The sequence below is a fragment of the Nesoenas mayeri genome, assembly GCF_963082525.1.
Source record: "Nesoenas mayeri genome assembly, chromosome: 1".
NCBI lineage: Eukaryota > Metazoa > Chordata > Aves > Columbiformes > Columbidae > Nesoenas > Nesoenas mayeri.
The window spans coordinates 74,293,927-74,316,115 of NC_137541.1; the positions used below are offsets into that span (position 1 = coordinate 74,293,927).

Genomic DNA, 22,189 nt, shown 5'->3' on the forward strand with positions numbered 1-22,189 from the left:
GGTAAAACCAACATTTTGCAGAACTTTATAAAATTAAATTAGAAATTTTAAAGTTATAAATAAATATAAAAACATTTTGTCATGTAATTAGAGTAACATTTTACATTTTTCTTGCAAATTCTAAGATACATACACAGAAGAAACAAACAGAGATGAAATAAAATGGCACCAGTCTTCTGCAGTATGGTAATGGAGCTTGAAACCTTCTGCCCTGTCCCACACCATTCTAAAAATCAATTTCAATGCTTTAAATTTTGCACTTCAAGCTTAGGGAAATAATGGAGAAACTGCTTAAAGGCTGGTCTAGTTAGAAATGCTACATTTTGCTCTTTGACAGACTTCTGGACGCCGCAGTTCACAGTCCAAAGTTCCCTCTTCTGAGCATCACAATCTAATGGCTGCTGCTCCTTGTATTAATACAACATACTCTCAGTAACCATCCGTAGTCTCTTCCTTGGGTGTACGTGAGTTGCACGAATAAGAAACCTTCACATGTCACATGCCTGCCCCCAAACACATGCACAAACTCTACTTTAAAGCCACCATCATTTTCTTTTACTCTTAAAAAATTGCACAAGACATGGTAACAAAATTGAAATTATGCAGAACCTTCGTAGCCAAGGGTGTTTTAAAATGCTCATCGCTCAATACAGATGTGACTTGGCTAACCTTCAGTCCATTCTTTGAGACCTTTGCACAGCTCCCTGGGTATTGATACTTGCACTAAGTCTTAGTGTTTGCTTCTTCTAATGATCTGTCTTGGAAAACTTCCTTTGGGTTATCATACCTCATTGAGACAGGAGGGGCCCTGTTTTCCTTCCCTCTCCTATCAAGAGGGAAGTGAAAGAAGGGAAGAAAAATCTATCCTGTTGGAAGGGAAAATGAGAACGATTGGGCATCAATTCAAGAGAAGACCTAAACATCAATCACAACTTGCCATAAGTTGATTTTTTTGTTAACATCTGTGAAGTTTAACACACCTCCACAAATTACTGTTTGCTACTAATCACAGTCACCATTTTACCTACTTTTCAACATTTAGTGAAGTATTAAGCTCTTATTATGTACAAAAAAAAGTCATCTGAAATCACTGAAACTGTATCTGTTCACACTTCAGGGGAATGTGTCCTATTTCTTATGTCTTTTTCCCCTTGAAGTCTTTGAAAAGGGAAAGAGCCATAGAGGAGAAGCAACGTGAACTGTGGAATACATACAACAACCTAGAATCATACTGTTCCTACAGTATAGCGTGCAGCCAACTTTTCCATTAACACAATAGTATGTTTAAACATAAGGCAAAGGGACACTGGAGGCCACTAAAAGTCTCACTTGTGTATTTCCCTTTTGAAGTAAAAGTCTGATTTAAGTGCTATAAAAGTAATCCTAACACATAATATTGTTAATTATATTTTTTCAAAGCTTTTGTTAGCTGTGGTTGTTTGTTTACAGAATTTACATTTTTATGCTGAACGTAGATTTTTTTTTAAACATTTATTTCCAGAGACGCACCATTTACTGGAAGTCTTACTACAGCTGATTGAGCTGGTGCTTCAACAGAATTGCAGTCTGTTACTTAGTATAGCAGCCACCATTTTTATAATCATTGAAACAGTAGAATTCCAAAGGCAGATTTGTCAGGAAGCTGTAAACAAGTAATGTTCAAAGACTTATTGGCAATAACCAAAGTGATCTTAGTCCTTAATGATTTAAATTTCTCTGCCAAATTGGAATTTTGGAAGCTGTGCAATCTACTTCCAAATTAATACTCTGGAGCAGTTTGGAAACTTGTATCTGAGGAAGAGTCCAAATCTATTTCCAACCCAGACTTATCAGAATTTGGCAGAAAATCAGGATAGGGGTTTAAGTCTGAATGCTCCTGTGTGTTAGCAGAAGCACTTTTCATAGCTGAGTGCATGAAGCATGAAGATTCCCAGAGCCAGGTTTCGAGGTCTGCAGAAGAGTGAGGCATTTTAAGGTGGCAGTATGAAGAATGAAATTCCACAGTAGATGGGACAGTTTGACATTTTCTTAGTGATGCATAATTGTCTTTCCTGTTAAAAACAAACAAACAAAAAAATGATTTAGCATTTCAATTACATTTCTATTACTGTTCAGATGTCTGACAGGAAATCTTCATATAAGGAGAAAACTAGAGGAAAATAGTTAATTCTAAATGCATGTAGTGAGTAAGGATACAGGACAGCAGGAAGATGATATTGAAGTGATCATATCTAAAAGAAGGGCACTCTGCCATTATGTGTTGTCCTCAGAAATAGGTATAAATATTTACATTAAAAATCACACTACTCTGATGAGCTCAGAGGGGTGGACCCAGTTTGTGCATTACCTCTTAAGTAGTACTCATCCCTCCCCAGCTATCCATTTGGAACATTTGGTGATTTACCAATCATAGCACTAACTGAACATTAACAAGAATAGTAGCAACATTTACAAGTCGAGTAGCAAATATATCTGTTCAGCTTCCCAAATGCCACCTCTGCATTCCACTTTACAACCAGCCAATTATCACCAACCTGATGACGGCTGGAACAGAACTTTCCTACCCTCTAAAAGAGCACCAAGTTAAGTCCTTTGCACCATGAGAAACAGGAAACTGAAGGTGTCACCAAGAATATTAGAGTTTTTTCTTTAAAGTTCTCTCTCCTCTTTTGCAGTCCTTTTGGGAAAAAAAAACCCAAACAACCCGCAATGCCTCTTCTCCCACACAAAAAACACAAGTCATGGTACACACACCAATTTCCCTACCTGATGTTTAGATGCGCTAAAAGATACCATCCACCAGCTTAAGTTTTCTGAAGGGATTTTCAAACTGTAAACAGCGCAAATTTTCATGAGACTTAAGTTTGATTCCAAAACAGAAGCTAGATCTTATTACATAAGGGGAAGAGCATTAAAAAAAAAGGTGGTGGTGGGGATTAGTTTCTGCAAGAGAAGCAGTAGGTGCTTGGTAGATGCTGAAACAAGCCCACAAAGAGTCACCTGCAGAATTCAATGCAGGATTCCACAAACGGAGCCTTGGGAGCTAGTTGCCTGAAAAGGGAATCCACTTAAAGGAAGGCTTCAGAAAAGTTTGACAGCGTGAACAGTTCAGTGGAAGCTGATCACCTTGAAGTTCTCTTAAAAACACACAGGAAAAGCTGCATAACCACTACGTTCTGTTTTAGAGCCAAGAGCTTTGTGCTCTTTCCACAAGCAGAGAAGCAATGTTTCTGGGTTAGTCATGACTCGGTGACCAAATAACCCCTCTGAGAAGGTAGATCAGATCTGAGACAGTCCTGTGATTTTCCAAATGTCCATTTCCAATGATGAGTCTCACAACTGGCAAGGCTGGAACAGAACGACCAGCAAGAAGCTGCTAAATAAGGGTAAAAGCAGGAAGATGACTATACACAAATTTATTGTGGAAAGGAGTCAAATATCATTACGAAAAGAAGGGAAAAAGGACACTGGATTTGATGTGGTATCAAATACCTGAAGAGGTGATAGTAGGATGATAGCAAATACATAGCAAGAACATTTGTGCTCAGAGAGATGGCTTCAAAAGCCAATTAGTGTTTCACAAGAACAGCCTTTGATTCAGAAAGGGAGAGGAGAGGCTATTTTGTCTACAGGAATTAAATGCTTCTGAATTCTCAATAAAACCAAATATTGTAAAAAGAAAATATTTTTACAACCTAATATTAAAGCCACCATTTAATAATTCCAAAAAGGGAGAGAAACCCAGGCTTCAACCTCATGAAGTCTTCCATTAAGCCAGAACCTCTAGCAGTAAGTTTGACTATCCTCTGCTTTTAAGGGATGGAGCGCATGAAGCAGATCTTTTACGACACCCTTATAAGAAGCTTTGTGAGATTCTAGATTGAAGTAGGATCAAGCAGTTCTTCTCAGACATATCAAATCTGCATTTCAGGTTCTTCAGTGCACAGCATTGCCAGGGCACAAAAAGACCATCCTTGATATTCCTCCTTATTTAACTATTACTAAAACCAGGAAGACAAAAGCTGAAGAATTCTTGGCTCAAATGAAATGGATTTTTTTGTTTGTTTTAATTTAAAAATACACTGTATATAGAACACAGTCCTGCTCTAATTGAAATAACTGCTGCAGTTAGGATTCTCCAGTGCTAAAGTTCTCTCTTGGAAGATTTTATGGAGCATTTAAGAATTCTGTTCAGTCCTAATAGCTCTTTGGGCTAATTACACTCCCCTTTCTTCCATCTCCTACCCAGCAACTCCGGTTGAGACAATTATTAGAAAAAAATATTGTAAAATAGATGTGACTCACTCTGCTAGTCTGGATTTCTGCTTTTTCAAATAAAATCTTAGAGATTTCATATTTATAAGCATTTGGACCTCACAGAGAGCCTGTGGCTCTCTGCTCATAGCACTACTGATATGGCTGTGCAACTCACTGTTTCAGCAACAAGTCCACTTTTTAACACAAAAACCTGAACTGAATGGTTTTCGTATTGTGAAAGTTTGAGTTCCTTAGGCAAATACTACACTCCCCAGGTAAAGATGAAACAATATAGTATTCTCATATTCATAGTGAAGCAAGTTGTCAGTTTCCTCTATACATATAGTGCTACCAAGATTAATAGAATTAAGAAGTCTGAAAGGCTAAATGTCTCACCAGCTTGGTAAAAGAAGCATAATGAACCTAGTTACAAACAGCTTAGAACTACAGGTTCATTAAAAAAAAAAATACATATTTGGAATTTTAAAAATAATTTAATTGGAATTTTAAAAATTGTAAAAATAATGTAAAAAAAATTAATTCTTCCCAGCTATCTTACAAGATGGCCCTTCATATTATTCTTCTTTTACTCTCAGAAACTCCTTTGTCCCGACTCCTGAAACTCTAGTCTTTCTCCCAATGTTTTCCAGTTCCTACCTGCCCAATCTGATTTAAAACATCTTGAGCAACCTTTTCCTCCTCCTTTCCTCCTGATTGATACAGCTACCGTGGAGCAGAGCAGAAACAAGGTCTCTCATCTCAGTCCAGTGCCTGTTCCATAACCCTCTCAAAAGCATAAGCCTGCCCACAGGTAACATCTCATCATCTACAATACATAGCAGTCATTGACCAGTCACAAACAAGAAGCTCCAGAAAAGATTAAGAAACAAAGGTATGGATTAGAAGTGGCGAGAACCGTTTTGTGCTACCTTTGAGAAAATTATTAAATCCTGTTTTAAGAGAGAAAAACTTGAAGTACTTGAAGTTCTGCCGAAAGAGAGAAAATGTCTAAAACCACATCATTTGCACACAGCAGCGCTCCAGTTTACCTGGATGTACAGAACAGCTTGCTTTTAGCCTGGGAATAGACTGTACCAGCAATCTGACAAAGTTGTTCTTGCATCCATCGAATATCAGCAGGCATGTCAGGAAACCAGTTTACTAACCTACAATCAAAAACAAAATACACTTGTTTTGTAAGCGGTAGATCTAATCCACGATATATTTTTACATACCACATCCAACAAAATAAGTTTTCATTCTCCCCAAGGCAACTCCCCCACCAAAGTCTCCAGTTCTTCCCAACCTCCCTAAATTCCCATCTAGCCCACTTACCTCTTTTCTACAAGCTAAGAAAAAGGGCAGCACAGACCACAGCATCTCTGATCTATGCTGAGTGGCTGACCAGTATGTGCGTTCCACACCCTGTGACAAACATTTAGGAAACCTGCAAAATACTCCTGTCTCTGAGACCTCTTCATGTGTGGCAGGCATTTTGTGGTTAGTTTAATGTTAGGTGGAAGAGGAAGGAAGAACAAAAGAATAAAAAAAACAATGGAAGAACAAATAGAAGACAGCAATAGAACAATATCACAAATGTATTTTTTCTTTATGATACTCATGGTAGAAGTCAATAACACTGGAGGGGGACGAGGGGGGAAAATCCCACATAAAAATTCTGATGAAACTTGCTTCCTCCCCAACCACCACAAAATGTCACAGAAGTACCACATTCAGAGGCAAAGAACCAAAAAAATATTTTACTGGACTTCTATGTGGTTCCATTTACAGAACATTTGATTTTTCAAGTATTTTCTAAAGATAGCAATGACATCTGCTGCCCAAGGACTAGAATTCTCTTAAACACACACAAAGCTTAGGGTTCATGGTGCATTCATTTAGCAGAAATTCTCCTTTACTGGAATTGTAACACTTATAAAATTAAGCCCTGTTTGAAGAGTACAACTTGCAGTCAACCTAAACAACTCTAGTAAGAAAATTTATGTGGTGGATAAACACTGGATTTCACTCCTGACTTCAAAAAGAAGCTGAAGCACAAGAACTATCTGAATAGAGTTCAAATACCACTGCAGAATATAGTAACAAAGAATGTGCTCCTGGAAAATACAATGAAGTTTTTCCTTTCGAGCAATTACAAGACAGCTACTAGTAATAAGAGTAAATTGTTTAAGCATCTTCTTAATGTGTTTATTTCTCTATCTTTAAACTATAGAACAGGATGCATTATGTAGATAGAAATATGGTCTTTGGACAGTTACCACTTGAATTCTAGAGTACCTACAACATAGATTAAGCCCTCAGTGAGTAAATTTCTAGAAGTATAATCATTCTAAAATTGTTCATTAAACCTTCCTTACCGTAAAGCAACAGAGTAAGCAGACTCTACTGGTAGCGTATACGGTAGCATCAGATAGGATATCACCCGCATTGGGAAGAGTTTAGAGAACTGAGCGTAGAATCCATTCTGTTCTTTACAAGCTTCCTGTAGTGCTTAAGAATAATTATTTTTGAAAAAGATGTTAGACTACTTTAAAAGAGTTTAAATAATTTCCTCAAAGTTTGGTAATCTTCAGTCAAGTTTATCAAGAGTTACTGAATAAGGCTCAGATAGAAAATGAAAGTATTAAATCTCAAAGCACTCTTACCATAAGCCTTCTTCATGCTATTTTAAAATATGGGAAACACAGGGACAAAAGGCATTAACCAGAACTTCCAAGTACTTTAAATGAATGTATTTACATTTAGTAAGTATTTAAAGAACTTTCTTGGGTTGAGCTATTCTCTAATATCACATGCAGTTATAAGTTAAAGTAAAAAGCATCTTATGGAAATTATAAGAATAAGCAGGAGAAAAAAAATAAATCAAAGTTTGCCATTAAAAATTATAGGAAACAGCCTGAAGAATGTACCTTTACGAAGTCTAGGAGGTAGACTCTCGAATATACTCATCTCCAAGGGCTGTGGATTCTGCTTTAGCTGGTCACTAAGCACTTCCACTTTCAAAGTTTCTACTCTATTATCTGTCAACACTTTTTTCTTCATATGGTCAGTGTGTTGTGCAGCCTCATGAGGATTTCTTTTTGTGAAGGACAAGTGGATATAAATTGAGTCACTCACAATACCTGAAAGAGTCAAGAGCTTCCACTTAGGCTTGATCCACATGTGTGCAGAGTACCCGTATAGTACCTGTAGTTTCTGTATCTGTACAAAGGCCTATCCTGAGGGAACATTATCTACTCAACATCAAGTACAGTGATGAATCCTCTTTTGCAGGTTTAGGTCTAACTTTAAAACAGGTTCTAAAGAAAAGGGAAAAGTGAACAATTATCTGAAACTGCACTGGAAAAAATACAGTCATTTACCAAAGCTGTTTTCCAGCAACAAAGCAAATGATTTAAAGGAGAGGAAGAGAATCAATGTAGTATTTCTTTGAAATAAAACACCTAATGCAAATCAGACATTTGCAAAATTTAACATGGCAGGTATGAGCACTTTGAGGCACTGCTGCAACAAGGTGGAGAAGGAAATCAAGTTAAGTACAATATTTTAAGATATATCCAAAATACAGATCTAAATCAACATTGTTTGCCTTGCAAAACTGGTGCCAATTAAGAAATAGCACTGATAATTACCTTAGAAACAAGCACTAGATAATGAGCACAAAGTGAAAAACACAATAAGGGTATTTATACTCAGTTTCCAGAAAATTGTTATGAAGTTATTATATATAAATAACTACAAAATTTGACTAGGATCCATACCTACAATATAACAGAATCTGCATCCTACTTACAATTACTCCTAAAAGACAAATATCAAAAGAATATACAGTGAATTTAGCAAAAATGTTATCTGAAGTGTTACAGATGGAGGGAAAAAATTAACTCCTACAGCTGAAATAACAAGAAAGGAGATGCAGGATGAAATGAGTTTGGAAGGTTACAATTACCACCGATTAAGCTTGAAGCAAGACAAACCTGTGACAGTCTAAGAGCAAAGGTGATCACAAGGTGAGTAGTATGAAAAAGGAGGGCAATAGTGTGATATAGAGAAGATGTGGGGGACAGGCACCAAGCCAGAGCTGGAAGGAATCTCAGATATTAGTGTCAGATGGAAACACGCACACAGGAAACTTGTGAGTGCAGTACAGCAACAGAACCCGTCTTAGCACTGACAACCACAAATTATAGGCTCTTTGTATAGCTTGTGCTTTTAATCACCTGGTAAAAGGTAGAAGGTAGGATGTTCTCATTAAATATTTAGTAATATTACTAGAAAAATTAAACTCTTAAGCAGAACCATGACAGTCTTTAACAGTGAAGAAAATTGTTCCAAGCAAACCTGAATATTTAATGCCTAGTTATAACAGAGTATAAGCCATAAGCACATTGAGATAGTATCAGCTGCAGTATTGCAGTGCTGCCATAATATCCGTAACAGTGCAGATATCCCATTCCAGTTTCCATTCCTCTAATCCAACCCAGTACCAAATTGCTTCTGCATCCAAAGATTACAGGGGCTATGCATATTCCACACATGGTTAATTTCACCCTACAGCAAGTTACTGTATTTAACTTGTTTGTCTCAAAATGTGCAGAGCAATAACATGTATTAATATAAAACATGTTACTAGAATTCTAGTAAGTAGAGCAGAACACCTTTCAATTCTTCTTCAACAACTGCTACGTTACAAGTCATTTTCTAAAGTCTTCCATGATGATTCTATACAGACTAAGGATTTGTCTGCGACTGGGTTTATATTGTTGCTAGCCAGCTCCCAGTTCCGGACTATAGGGCTTTACTTAGAAATTCGCTTGGATTATAGCAGAGATAACATAAAGGTTTCACGGGATTGGGAAAAATAGCCTATTCCTATCCTTCATGATTACCACAAAAGAAACTAATATGATTTCCCTAGAACTGGAATTATTTTGTAATTTCACTTAACAATACCTTAACATTCACTTCACACAAATTTGACAAAAATCAAAAAGTTCAGCTTCTGTGTGGCAGCACAACTTAAGTCAGGTGAATAGTTACTACAACTATGTGATTTCTAGGAGTACTAAACTTACCATGATCCCTTCTAAAACCTCAAAGACATAGACTGGTCTTAGCTACATAGTACCCCTTCATATTTTGGGGTTTTTTTTGTGAATTCAGATTAAGACCACATCATTAATAATTATCCACAAGTGTAACATACCATTCTCTTTCAAGAATTTAAGAGCATCTGAATATCCTTGCTCACAGATCTCTCCCAGTACCTGCAAGCATAAGGTAAATGAGTCAGACAAAAAAAACCATAAGATCAACACTTTGCAGAATGAAAAGCCACTTTCATTTCTAATTAGCCTCAATTCTTGCAAGAAAAATTTACATTAGTAATTCAACTGATTCAGGCTAATATGCCTACTGTGATGATGCAGACATGACCATGCATACATGAACTTATCTTTCAGCTATTACAGATGCACTGAATGATTCACCTAAAAAGGACAGCATTCTAACAGTTTGCAAAGATTTCCTCCCCCTCTGTTTCTTTGACTAGCCTTTCAGCAGATGCAAGCAACAACAAAAAAGGGTGGCTTGGAGTATGCCAATTCCCCTCCTTCCCTCCCAGTGCTTCCCACTGCCCAAAACTATGAAAAGTCAACTGTGAAATTCTCATGCTCAAACTCAGACTGAGTCCTCCACATGAAAACATCTTTCATCAGATGCAACACCAGCTCACCTACACAGTAGTCCTAGACAAAAAAAAAAAAAAGAAAGAAAGAATTAAAGCCTACATAAGTAGAATTTAACATTTTTCTTCGAGTGGTCAAAAAGCTGTCAATCGGAAAAAAAAAATCTATAGCAGTCAGGAACATTACTTTTCCTCTGAAGTATATGCCAAGCCAATTGGCAAAGTCTCTTTTCATTTTTCTAGCTACTATGAGAGCAATTCAAGATCATCTCCCTCATCAGATCTGCAAGTCCTTCCCACAGCATCCTAGTTGCTAAGTTGCAGAGGTGTGGTCTAGACAATAGAGTAGTGAGGTGGGTTACAAACTGGCTTAAGGAGAGAAGCCAGAGAGTGGTAGTCAATGGTGCAGAGTCTAGTTGGAGACCAGTATCTAGTAGAGTACCTCAGGGGTCAGTACTGGGGCCAGTATTATTCAATATATTCATTAACGACTTAGACGAGGGAATAGAGTGTACTATCAGCAAGTTTGCTGATGACACTAAGCTGGGAGGAGTGGCTGACACGCCAGAAGGCTGTGCTGCCATCCAGCGAGACCTAGACAGGCTGGAGAGTTGGGCGGGGAATAACCTAATGAAATTTAACAAGGGAAAGTGTAGAGTCCTGCATCTGGGCAGGAACAACCCCAGGTTCCAGTATCGGTTGGGAAATTACATATTAGAGAGCAGTGTAGGGGAAAGGGACCTGGGGATCCTGGTGGACAACAGGATGACCATGAGCCAGCACTGTGCCCTTGTGGCCAGGAAGGCCAATGGCATCCTGGGATGTATTAGAAGGGGGGTGGTTAGTAGATCAAGAGAGGTCCTCCTTCCCCTCTACTCTGCCCTGGTGAGACCCCATCTGGAATATTGTGTCCAGTTCTGGGCCCCTCAGTTCAAGAAGGACAAGGAATTGCTGGAGAGGGTCCAGCGTAGGGCAACCAAGATGATTAAGGGAGTGGAGCACCTCCCTTATGAGGAAAGGCTGAGGGAGCTGGGTCTCTTTAGTTTGGAGAAGAGGATACTGAGGGGTGACCTTATTAATGTTTATAAATATATAAAAGGTGAGTGCCATGAGGATGGAGCCAGGCTCTTCTCGTTGGCAAACAATGATAGGACAAGGGGCAATGGGATCAAGCTGGAACACAAGAGGTTCCACTTAAATTTGAGAAAACACTTCTTCTCAGTAAGGGTGACAGAGCACTGGAACAGGCTGCCCAGGGGGGTTGTGGAGTCTCCTTCTCTGGAGACATTCAAGACCCACCTGGACATGTTCCTGTGCAACCTCACTTAGGCGTTCCTGCTCCAGCAGGGGGATTGGACTAGATGATCTTTTGAGGTCCCTTCCAAACCAGAACATACTGTGATACTGTGATACTGTGAAACACCACTTGGTGAAGTTTAATAGCAACTTGTCCATATGAAGTATTAACTGAGAACTTTACAAAATGAAGCTTTAGAACTGCTTCTAAATTCTGAAGCACCTGGTTAGCAGCTAAACATGAAAGGACTACAAACTGAAAGTTAATTTACCAATGTTGATTGTATGATAGAATCCTGTGCTAATTCCAAAATAAATATTGAAAGCCTGTAACAGGACATACACTTTTAGTCTGAAAGAGACTAAAAATAAAGAGAATGAAGACAAGCTATGAAAAAAAATAGAAACAAGAAGAGAAATGTCACCAGATAAGTTTATATGACTACATGAAATGCTAAGATTACTGTAGCTTTCTGCAAAAGCAAGGCTTTTATATGGAAAGCTGTTTTAGTAACTACATGAAGGCAGTGAGTTACCTTAGGTTCTGGTGGAAAGAGCGCTTGCGTTAAACGATAAAGGTTCCCCAAACTAAGCTGAATGCTGGTGTTGGTCAAATTCATTTCATGGAAGTTGGCAGAATTCCCCTTTGGACAGATATCACACTCCCCAGCGAAAGGCGAAACTGTGATGGTATTCTTAGATTCATAGTGAGGTAAGTTGTCACTGATTCCTCCATCCACATAGCGCTACAAAAATTAACAGAAATAAGAATTTGCAAAGGCCAGAAATTTGTAACTAGCTGATTTCTCCTCATGCAAGAATTAAATAGCATTTAAGACTGTAGCAGAACAGTCTCTGCCGATGGCCCCAGGCTAAACATTTTGAGTAGTGTGCAGTATTGTGAATTTTTCTGTATGTTTAAGAAAGACCAAGTCCATTTTAAAGATCATAATCCCAAACAACATGCAGAGAAAAAGCAGCACAGCTGTCATCTCTTCCTCAAAGGAGAGCACCAACCAAGGAGCTACCAGGGAACTTCTTTAGAAAGAATGTAAGTAAAAGAAGAGCTCTACACTTCAAAGCTCCAGCTCCATCATACTAAACCCTTCAGTTCAAAAAAGAGTATCTTAAAATTACTCTTACTAAATAGAATTTTATATAAAAGCATCAAAAATATTTGGACATAAGCACACTGCAAGTAAAAATTGACAGTGCTTCAGAAACCTTGTCAGTCACGGATTTCTATTCTGCTTTAAGTGCAAGCTTACAAGCTGTTCCAGGTTATGCTTTTTATCTCCTTTGTCTTCAGTTGCCCATTTCTGTAGTTCTAATGTGTCACCACCACATACATTTTAAGATTCAAGACCTGATGAGTTCTATACTGGGGTAACCAATCTGTAGTGCAGAAGCTGCTATGGCCCAAGACAGCTCTTCCAGACACTCAAAACAGCAAACCTTCCAGTAGCGCCAATTGTAGCCAGTTTGTTCTGGCTACAGAAAACAGCAGAAAACAACTCCACATTACAGCTTTGCCAGTCCAGTAGCTGCATTTTCCTTCTTCCTAATTAGCCAACAGAAATAACCTATAGGCCCTTGTAAAATGTAAAGGTAACAGAGCAGGTGTTTTAAGCAGGAGCAACCTGGATTACCAATTTCATCAGCCTTGGTACTTGCTCCTTGGCCCTTCTGAGAAATAAATTAGGAACAGGATGGCTCAGAGCAATTTATCCAACATACTCTTCTAGAGCAGCCTGCTCCTGCCTGTCAGCTTCCTTGGCCACCTTAAACCCAGCAGCATGCAGCTCCTGACAAACTTCCTATAGGTGTATAACACAATCACTAAGGTACCCGTGCAATCACCAAGTCTCTTGTGGAAGTAGCAAGAACAACATAACAGGTTTGGCAAAGGAGGAGCCATAGCATGCAGCCTTCCTGTGAGATCATTAAAAGGTGGAAGGATGCCTCTGAGCCACTGTTCTATAGAGGTAAATGGTTTTAATTATTTGGGGTTTCTGCCTGTCAGTTCCCTCTAGTAATTTTTCTAATCTAAAACCATTGCTGTGTTGGAAAGGGGTAAAAACAACCTAACAAAACCCACCATACCCAAAAGCTTCACAACCGGCAATCAGATATACCTACTGAAAGTTATCCTTAAGTCTTTGTTTTAAAGTACGCATGCACGAAGCACCAAGCCAGTAAACAGCAAGATGCTACAGAGTTTACCTGCTTTACATTCTACTGTGTTTAAGCCCTGCAGGAGTCATGCCAAACAGATGCAACTGTGCTATTCTTACCAAGTTACATAAAAAATGCCTCCTAAGCATTAAAATACTACCAAAATAATTGCAAAGTTCAAAATTATACAACAATTCCTTCCTTCCCCTTCCCTCAAAATAGGGCCAAATAAAACATCACCTGTATGTTTCTGTACTCTGAACTAAGCCTTTTAAAATAACATTGTTGTCTGGTGACAAGAACTGAACAGCCAGATTAGCCTGGATCCACCTAAACCTTGGATTCAGTCCAACGTCCTGTTTTCATAACACCTTTAATCTGGGAGAGTTTAAGGAGACATAGAAGGTTTAGAGGTACAGATAAAGAAAAATCCCTCTGCAGTTCTAATCACTTTTGCTTAAATTTCAGCATGAAGAAAATGCATTTCATGTCTATCCTTAACCTTTTAGCACTTCCAGATGATCTTTAGAACCATCTGTAATCAACTGCTCTTTAAGATATTTTGAGTTTTCTTTCAGTATTCTTCCCCTTTCGTTGGGTAACAAGCACCAAAGTTGAAAGGAAAGCAAATGCAAGTTAATACAACACTATTAACATAAAGCCGTGAATGTCACTGCCTTGATTTGAAGTGCATGTCTGCTTCCGGACCTGTTAATCAAAACACCTACAACAAACTATACTAACTTTTCTGCAGTTGTTGCCAATTTAATGAGGGATTTTAGAAAACCCAGTATAGCCACAAAGTATTAAGAGGTTTTGTAACCAGCAGTTCCTGTGAAGTAATAGAACAGACTAATATACTGACACTTTACCTTCAAAAAGCAACCTTTCTTACACTGAATACAAATGACAAAAGACATTTAAAAGCTTCATTTCTATCTAACTGAACATGTACATTTAATCCAGTTTTAATGCAGATCTACCTACTGCAAGGACACAAAGATATACAATAAACTATCTTACAAGATTATACCTGTTTTAAAAAAAAAAAAAAAAAATAGGTGACACTTCCTATAAACCTGTGCAGGTGAATGAGCATCACTTTATTCCATAAACATTCATCCTTACGTTAATTATTTGCTAGCTTAGAATACCCTCTTTTAATGACTGCATTAGCAAGTAAGAAGAGAGGGAGCATGTGTTTCGCACGCTGAAGAAGAAATACACATAATAGATCTTTCACAGACTTTGTTTCCTTACTCTTTTGAAAAGCTGTAAGGTACAGCTGCAGTACTAGACACTATGATTAAGGCATTTATTTTACAGTAGGATAACTGAAAAATCATATACATTGTCTCTTAATATTTTCAGAATAACTAAAACTCTTTTTAGATCTTAATAGAGACTTACCACACCTCTAAATGATGGTGGAATTAGGCCACAATAAATAGGGACAAATGAACTACAGATTAAAGCCTGTAAGAAAATAAGACCATATTAATTAAAAGGCAACTGTGCCATTATTGAAATTATCATTTATAATTATCTCTTTAGATGTTAGCAAAAACAACTGAGCAAGCAACTGAAAAAATCTTCAGCAAGTACACCTGAATAAAAAGGTGGTGGTGGGGAAACTACTATCGAGCATTATTTTAAACAGGATGAGGATATTCTACATTTCTTTTTTAGAATGTAACCACACTCCACCTAAAAAAATGGTAAGACTCATTAAAAAATCATTCCTAGAAACAGTAATTAGCAAAGAAAAGTTTATGATCATTCACTCAAGCTATACATTTTCTAATTCTTGGATCATATTACATTAGCTTTGTAACTGATATTAAGAATTTTTTTAAAAAACGATTTTTGACTGTTTCTTGATCTTTGACTTATTTCTTATAAGAATGACCTTAAAAAAATCTTATTCAAGAAGTATATAGTTTTATTTGATACACTACACTTTACAGGCATTTATCCATTTAAAGATTGATTCTTCGTACCTACTCATTAAAACAGTTTACGGATGTATTGACTGGGAAACTTAGTAAGTGAATTTAGCATAATGAAGCTTGAATTCATCTTTAAAATACTGTCAAAGTCACAATATCATAAAATGTTTAAAATGGAATCCAATGGATGGCATTAAATGGATTTAAGATTACAGAAACTTTTTAAAGTTGCCAAAAATAAACATACCTGGACAACTTCTTCCTTAGAGTTAAAATGAGATATCAATATATTTTTACCATCTGATACTCTGGTTAGTGAAATACAGAGTCTCCCCGAAGACAACTGGTGAGTGTTTTCTGGAAGATTTCTCATGAGTCCATCTCTTATTATCTTTATTACATTAAAGGAAGGATGAAGAGGACCGAGATTCCGCTTTCTGGCTTCTTTGGCTAATGCCATAACATCTGCACAGGCTTGAGCTGAAAATAAAATGCATTTCATTTAATAACAGAAGATATGTCCAAAACCAAAAAAACCACACTTCCAGTAATAAAGCATGTCTAGAGATCTAACTTTTCTCTCTGATTGCTAGCATGAAAATTTAAAGGCCTTCTTACAGATAGAATAACTGCCCACGAGTTTTTAATGGGGTTTAGGAGTTTTCTGAAGAAAAATGAGACACTTTAGACTTTCAAATAGAACTCTTTGTGAAGACCCAGCCACTAAGTTATTTATATGTCATTTATATGTAGACTGTATGTGTAAGATACCCATAAGATGCTTCCATTTGCAATTATTCATTCCAGAAATTTTCAGAAGAAACAAAGATGAGTGACCTTCTATAAGCATGTACACACAGATGTATTCCATATGCAACATCCATAAAAAGCCAGTGTATGATGCACAGATTTAAGGTCCGCACTATGTCTACTGAATAACCAGAGCACCCGAGTTCATCATAGCTAGTAACACTTGTTGGACTTTAACCAAACTAAAGGTTTCAGGGCACCATTTACCTTCATTTATATATAAACACAATAAATGGAACATTGAATCTGAACATCAGAAGGTAAGTTTTTAAAGTAGTGGGTAAGGAACATGGAAGTGATCTGTAACACCTCTCACGTCTCCACCTAAATAGGTGCATTTTTACCAATATGCAACAGACCTAATTTTTTCTCCAATTAAATCAGCATTTTGGAACCAGACAAAATCACTACAGAAGACACAATTGTTCCCAAAGAACACTAAAATCGTTCTAGCAACCACGTATCTAATCATAGTAAGAACAGCAGCTCATCCACCTGCAATGTTTTGTTTAAATCTTTAATGTCATGTTTCTCCAGGACATACTTTGAGGAAGCTGCCTGATAAACTCTTAAACTTGGTAGAGGAAAGGGGGTGGGGAGAAAGGTCAAAATAACAGGTTGTTAACCTGAGTGATATGCTACAAGGTCATCCAAAAATATTTTCAGAACTTGCATATTTTAACATACATAGACTCTTTCTAGAATAGATAGGATTCAACTTACCAAGTTGGATTGACCACTGCACTGGAAACAACTTTGCTTTAAGCCTTTGAATTCAGATTAATTTCCAAAAATATCATCTTTCTAGAATATTATTTCCTCCCCCTTACCCCCCAAATAGCAATACCTTTCTAATTCTTCGCACAGTAAGCCAAGAGTCTATATTCAAAAGAGAATATATCTAAAAAATATCTGATGTATCAGACATACTCCATTTTTACCACAACTTCTTTTTTTCAGTCCACCCTTGCAGAGTAAAGCCTTGGGCCATGAACCTGCTGATACCAGTGGCCTGACCCTGCCTCGCACCCCAGAAAACAGCAAGCAATTTATTAGACACAGCTCACCATTCATGGTCAAACACATGCTTATGTTAGCAACACACATGTTACATGCAATTAAAAAAAAAGGCACAAGACATATTCCTCCAATTGATGAAGTTATTTCCAAAAGTAGTTATGTAGACAGTTTTAGCAGTTCTACTTTTTAAGCACTCACATATAAATCACAAACCAATTTAGCAATGTTCAGTCTTCTAAACCTTCTAGAGAGTGAAATCAGGCATGTTATAGGAGTTTTGAGATACTGAACTACCAGAACTCTGTCTAGGAACAGCAGTCTCTGTGCATGCATTACTTCCTTTTGCAAAATAAGTACATTTTTGAAAACTTATGCACCAAGCGAGTAAACTGCTTGTTCTAGAAGACAGACCAAAAGCACTGGGTACACAGATGCACAAGCAAACAAATACACACACTCTCACCTCTCTGCCAGGTCTTGACCCTGTTTTTCTAGCTGGCATCCTGTCATATTTAAGATCATGCTATAACTCAAGTTTGAAGCATAGGCACAGGTTCACTCATTTGCACTGCAAGCCTGTTTCTGCGTAAGAATATAAAGTAAACCAGTGTCCTCTACTAGCCTTGTGTTGCAAATATTTACCTTTCACTATAAAAAAAAAAAATCAGGCAAGTATCACCTTACTTTACATACCCCATTAAAGGGCTGCAAAACTGATGACTTGAAACAGTTTAGATTTTTAACTCGTCATTTCAGCTTCCTTTCAGAAAATAGCTAACCATCAACATTAAATTTGATTTCACAGTTTCCACATCTCTTCTATATATAAGAATTTCTACATTTGAGGTAGTCCATAGGGAAAAAATAAGGCAAAAAATAAAGTTTACGTATTTTATTTATTGTAACCTATTTTAAATACAGGAAGCAGAGAAAGTAACATGTTTTGTCTACCCAAGAGTATGTGATATTAAAACACTGACAATTTTAAAAGACATTCATTACTAATTCAAGACTTCAAAGTATTGGAATTTCTTTTCCTTCTCCCTTCCATCCTCAACAGGAATAAAATGCAGTTACCTCTTAGGCTGGTGTATTCCCAAATGGAATCTTCTCTTTCCATGACAACAGAAAGGGACAGAGGGCTAGACCTCAAGTCAGAGTGGGATTTTAGGCAGACCTTGGTACATCCATATGATTTATTTTATATGCAAAAGAGGTAAATAAATTAATGTTCCTATTAAAGGTGAACTGTTTCTAGTTACATTTCTATATTCCTAGTTATGTTTCTATGTTCCTTTTTTTTTTTTAAAATGGTTGAAAAACTATTGATTTGTTTCCCACAAAGGAAAACCAGACATTGTATTTACAGCCCTCAACAAACTTCTGCTCTTTAATGCCCCACTAGAATGGACGACTACATTGCTACTGAAATACCAGATCTCCAACACATCCATGGGGAACACCTAACAAGAGTGCACCTTAACACTGCCAGTTTGGAGTAGCTTGGAATGCACTTCATCCTCAAAAGAACAGTCACCTCTAAGCTTCTCCCTCTGCCTTCTTGCTCAGTCTGGGAAGGTACACCTTTTTATTCATTCAATGGCTAATGTTTACAGTTATTCAAACTTGAAATTCTACAGACTCTTAGTTTGCCTATCCAACAGGTAACATGAAGCACAAAGAAAACCCTTTATTTAAAGCATCAGGCTACAAATGTGTAAGAGACAGAACATGCATGTTAATTCTAGTCAAAAACCCCTGGTCACATGTACACATACACTCTCAGCTTCCTGCCCACCAAGTGTAGTAATTCAGGGCTGGGTCCAGTCAAGTCCTAAACACCACCAATGATGCAGATCTTACAACCTGTCTGATACCTGTTCCAGTATTTTACCACCCTCAGGGTAATTTTCTTTTCTTTACATCTAACCAGAATTTGCCATGTTCCAGTTTGTGTCTGCTGCCTCTCCTCTTTCCACTGCACATCTCTGAGAAGAGTCTGGCTCTGACCTCTCAGTGAAATGCAACTGTGACAAGATGTGGGACTTAAAACCACAGCTGCAGAAATAAATAAATACTGTGTATTAAAGCATACCAATGTAAGGGAGGTATAGAACATAAATTAATAAAATGTATCAAATTATTATACCATATAGTGTTTCTTTACAGCTTATTTACAATCCTCTGCTTTCACACAAACTCACAAAAAAGTAACAGCTAAAAAGATATAGAATTAACACTGGAATAGCTTCTTAGTTTAATTTACAATGATTCACGGATTTTAGAATGTCTTCCAACATTCTCAAGTGGCGCTTTTTTTTTTTAAGTTTGCAGGATAAATACACTTGACCATTAAATACCTGGGCAGTGGCCACACACCTACTATTCTATTAGAGAGAAGCAAAAATCCTTGTTGGCAAATGAGAAGTGACAGACAAGGGAATCATTTGAAGTCTGCAAGTCTCAATTATTAAAATGCTATTTTTTTTAAAGCTGTTAATAACACATACTTTCAGGTAAACAACATACTTTCTTTGTGCTTAAAAGCACTTCAAATAATTAGAGAAGCTTCCTTCCTAAACCATTTACAATGACTTAAAACTGGATACACTCTAAAACAGTTATTGTGGATAAGTATTTCTTTTAAAAGCTGATTTTAGGCTCATAATGACTCAAGCGTGTTATATTAGGACATTACAGCAAAGTTAAATTAAAAAGTTTAAGTAGCACAAGTTTATTGCTAAACTTTTAAGAAATGAAGCATATGTGATAGAGATCAGTGGGTAAGCAGCAGGGACAAGCATTTCACAGCATTACTGTCTTGCATATAGAGAGAACTTCTGTTCATTTTAGTGAATTGTTCCCTCAGAAATTTAAACGCAAAACCCAGACCTTCTCCAAATTCAAAATAATATCTCATTGTTTTCCTCCTCTAAGTAAGATGAAATGTGAATTTACAAAATCATCTAGTTCTACACCTGTTAAGGGTACCGCTAACAGAAATAATCAGTGTTGAGTCATGAACTAGACAAGCTTTTACTCAGTGGACCTCTTTGATTTAAAAAGAGAACCATTTTCAGATTTCCAGGCAGTTTCCTTTTTAACTGCATTCTTAGACACTGTCCTGAACACCTTGATATTTTACTTTTATCAAGCTGCTTTAATGTGAAGCATGTCTGATTTCCTAGATAAATGTATATTTGGGTTCTCATGAGCCCAAAATAGGTGAAAGTAAGGTATCCTCTTACTGTAAGGAAGAGTTAATTTCAGAAGACTATTCAAGCAAACTAACAGCTTTTTATCAGAAAATAGCCAGTACAAATACTAATCAGGATTAACTCTTATTACTCAAATTGCAACTAAAATCAGTTATTTTAATCAAGCCACTGTTTATAACTGTATAGCTAAGTGACCTATGCAATATACACTGTGCACAGATTAAAGAAGAAAAGCACATTAAAGCTAACCTAAGCCCTGACCTTAACTCTCTTAGCCTTACCCCAAGAAAGAAGAAGCTTTAGAGGAAGCAAGTTAAAGCTCGCTGAAACTTCATCTGCAAAGATACCTACAGAACAGATGCCCTTGTGATTTTCCAATAAAGTGTTAATATCTCGTTTCAAACTGATGACAGGGTTCGATTCTTTGCCCTGAAAGGTGTTATTATTCAGGGCATCCCGCGGTAAAGAGCAGTTGTCACCAACGCGGTGTTTGCAACCCTGAGGCCAGGAGGCACAGGACCTCCTCAGACAGACACACATACCTGTCCCTAGGGCTGTAAACTCCGACCGGTTGACTGACACAAGTGTTGAAATCGGATGAGGCACCCGGCAAGATCGTTTCTTGTGCCCGGGAGGTTGATAAATAACCACCCGAGGCGAAGACGCGCTAACCTTACCGCCCGCCTCTTGCCCTACCCTCAAGGAAACACAGGATTTTAATGTATCTTACTCGGGATGGGACGTAAGGGAACAACAACAACAACAAAAAAGCCATAGAACCTGCTCGGGTTTAAGTTCAGAAAAGGGGTCGTGTTCCTCTCTGGGGGCAGAAAACGAGAACGGAGAAAAGCGCCATCCCCGCCCCGCGGCTGTCCCTGGCGGAGGCGCTCCCTAGGCCCGCAGCCGCCCTCCCCATCCTCCGCCGCCGCCGCCGCAGCCGGCCCGACCCGCCACCCCTGCGATCCCCCCGGCTCGGCTCTCCCCGACCCGCTCCCCTCATCCCGCCAGGCCCCCCGCCGCGGCGGCAGAAGCGCGGAGCCGCTGACCCAGATTGCCGCCTCCGACGAGCACGGCGCCGGCGAGCGCCCCGGCGGAGGCGCCGTAGACGTGGCGGGCGTCGCGGATGATGTGCGGGGCGCGCTCCTGCAGGCAGCTGGCGGCGCCGATGTGGTAGACGCCCAGGAAGCCGCAGCCGGCGAAGGAGACGCTCCAGCCGCGCTCACGGTCCAGCATCGTCACCGGCAGGCGCGGAGCGGCGCCAGGCGCCTCACAGAGAACACAGCTCTCCCGCCCGCGGCGGCCGCCGCTGCCCAGCAACTGAGGCACTAGCAGCGGGGCCGCCCTGCGGCTTTACATGGCGGCCACGCCCAGCGCCGCCGGCCGGCGCAGCGGCCAATCCCGCGCTTCCTTTCGCCCCCGCCCCGGTGGCCCAAGGCGTCTCAGCCAACCCGAGGGCAGATGCAAAGGAAGCCCCGCCTCCCCGCTTTTGTCGTCACAGGGAGGGCGCGCGGCGGGCAGTTGGAGCGCTGCGTGACCGGTGCTCCCCGTGGCAGCGTCCCGGGATCCACCCGCGGTGTCTTCGGCCCCTCCGGGCTGCACAGCCCCCGTTGTGCCCGGCTCCCCGCCCTGCGGGGCGGCTGGCTGCTCCCTGCGCGGGCGGGAGGCGGTCCTGCACACCCCACCTGCGGCCGCGAGTGGGGGCCGGGGCAGCCGCGCTGCGGTGACGCCGAAACGCCCCTTTGGGTCTTCAGATAGGG

General features: G+C 39.1%; 1 protein-coding gene across 1 annotated transcript; it reads right to left on the reverse strand.

The window, feature by feature from the left end:
* Nucleotides 1-1,759: 1,759 nt before the first annotated feature.
* Nucleotides 1,760-21,665, reverse strand: LOC308047346 (1-acylglycerol-3-phosphate O-acyltransferase Pnpla3-like; the record flags this gene model as incomplete). Its single annotated transcript, XM_080355762.1, has 9 exons — nt 1,760-2,051; nt 5,307-5,423; nt 6,636-6,768; nt 7,188-7,400; nt 9,485-9,545; nt 11,797-12,006; nt 14,846-14,911; nt 15,632-15,864; nt 21,479-21,665. The coding sequence occupies 9 exons, from the start codon at nt 21,663-21,665 to the stop codon at nt 1,760-1,762; spliced, it is 1,512 nt and encodes a 503-aa protein (XP_080211888.1).
* Between the last annotated feature and the right edge of the window lie 524 nt (nt 21,666-22,189).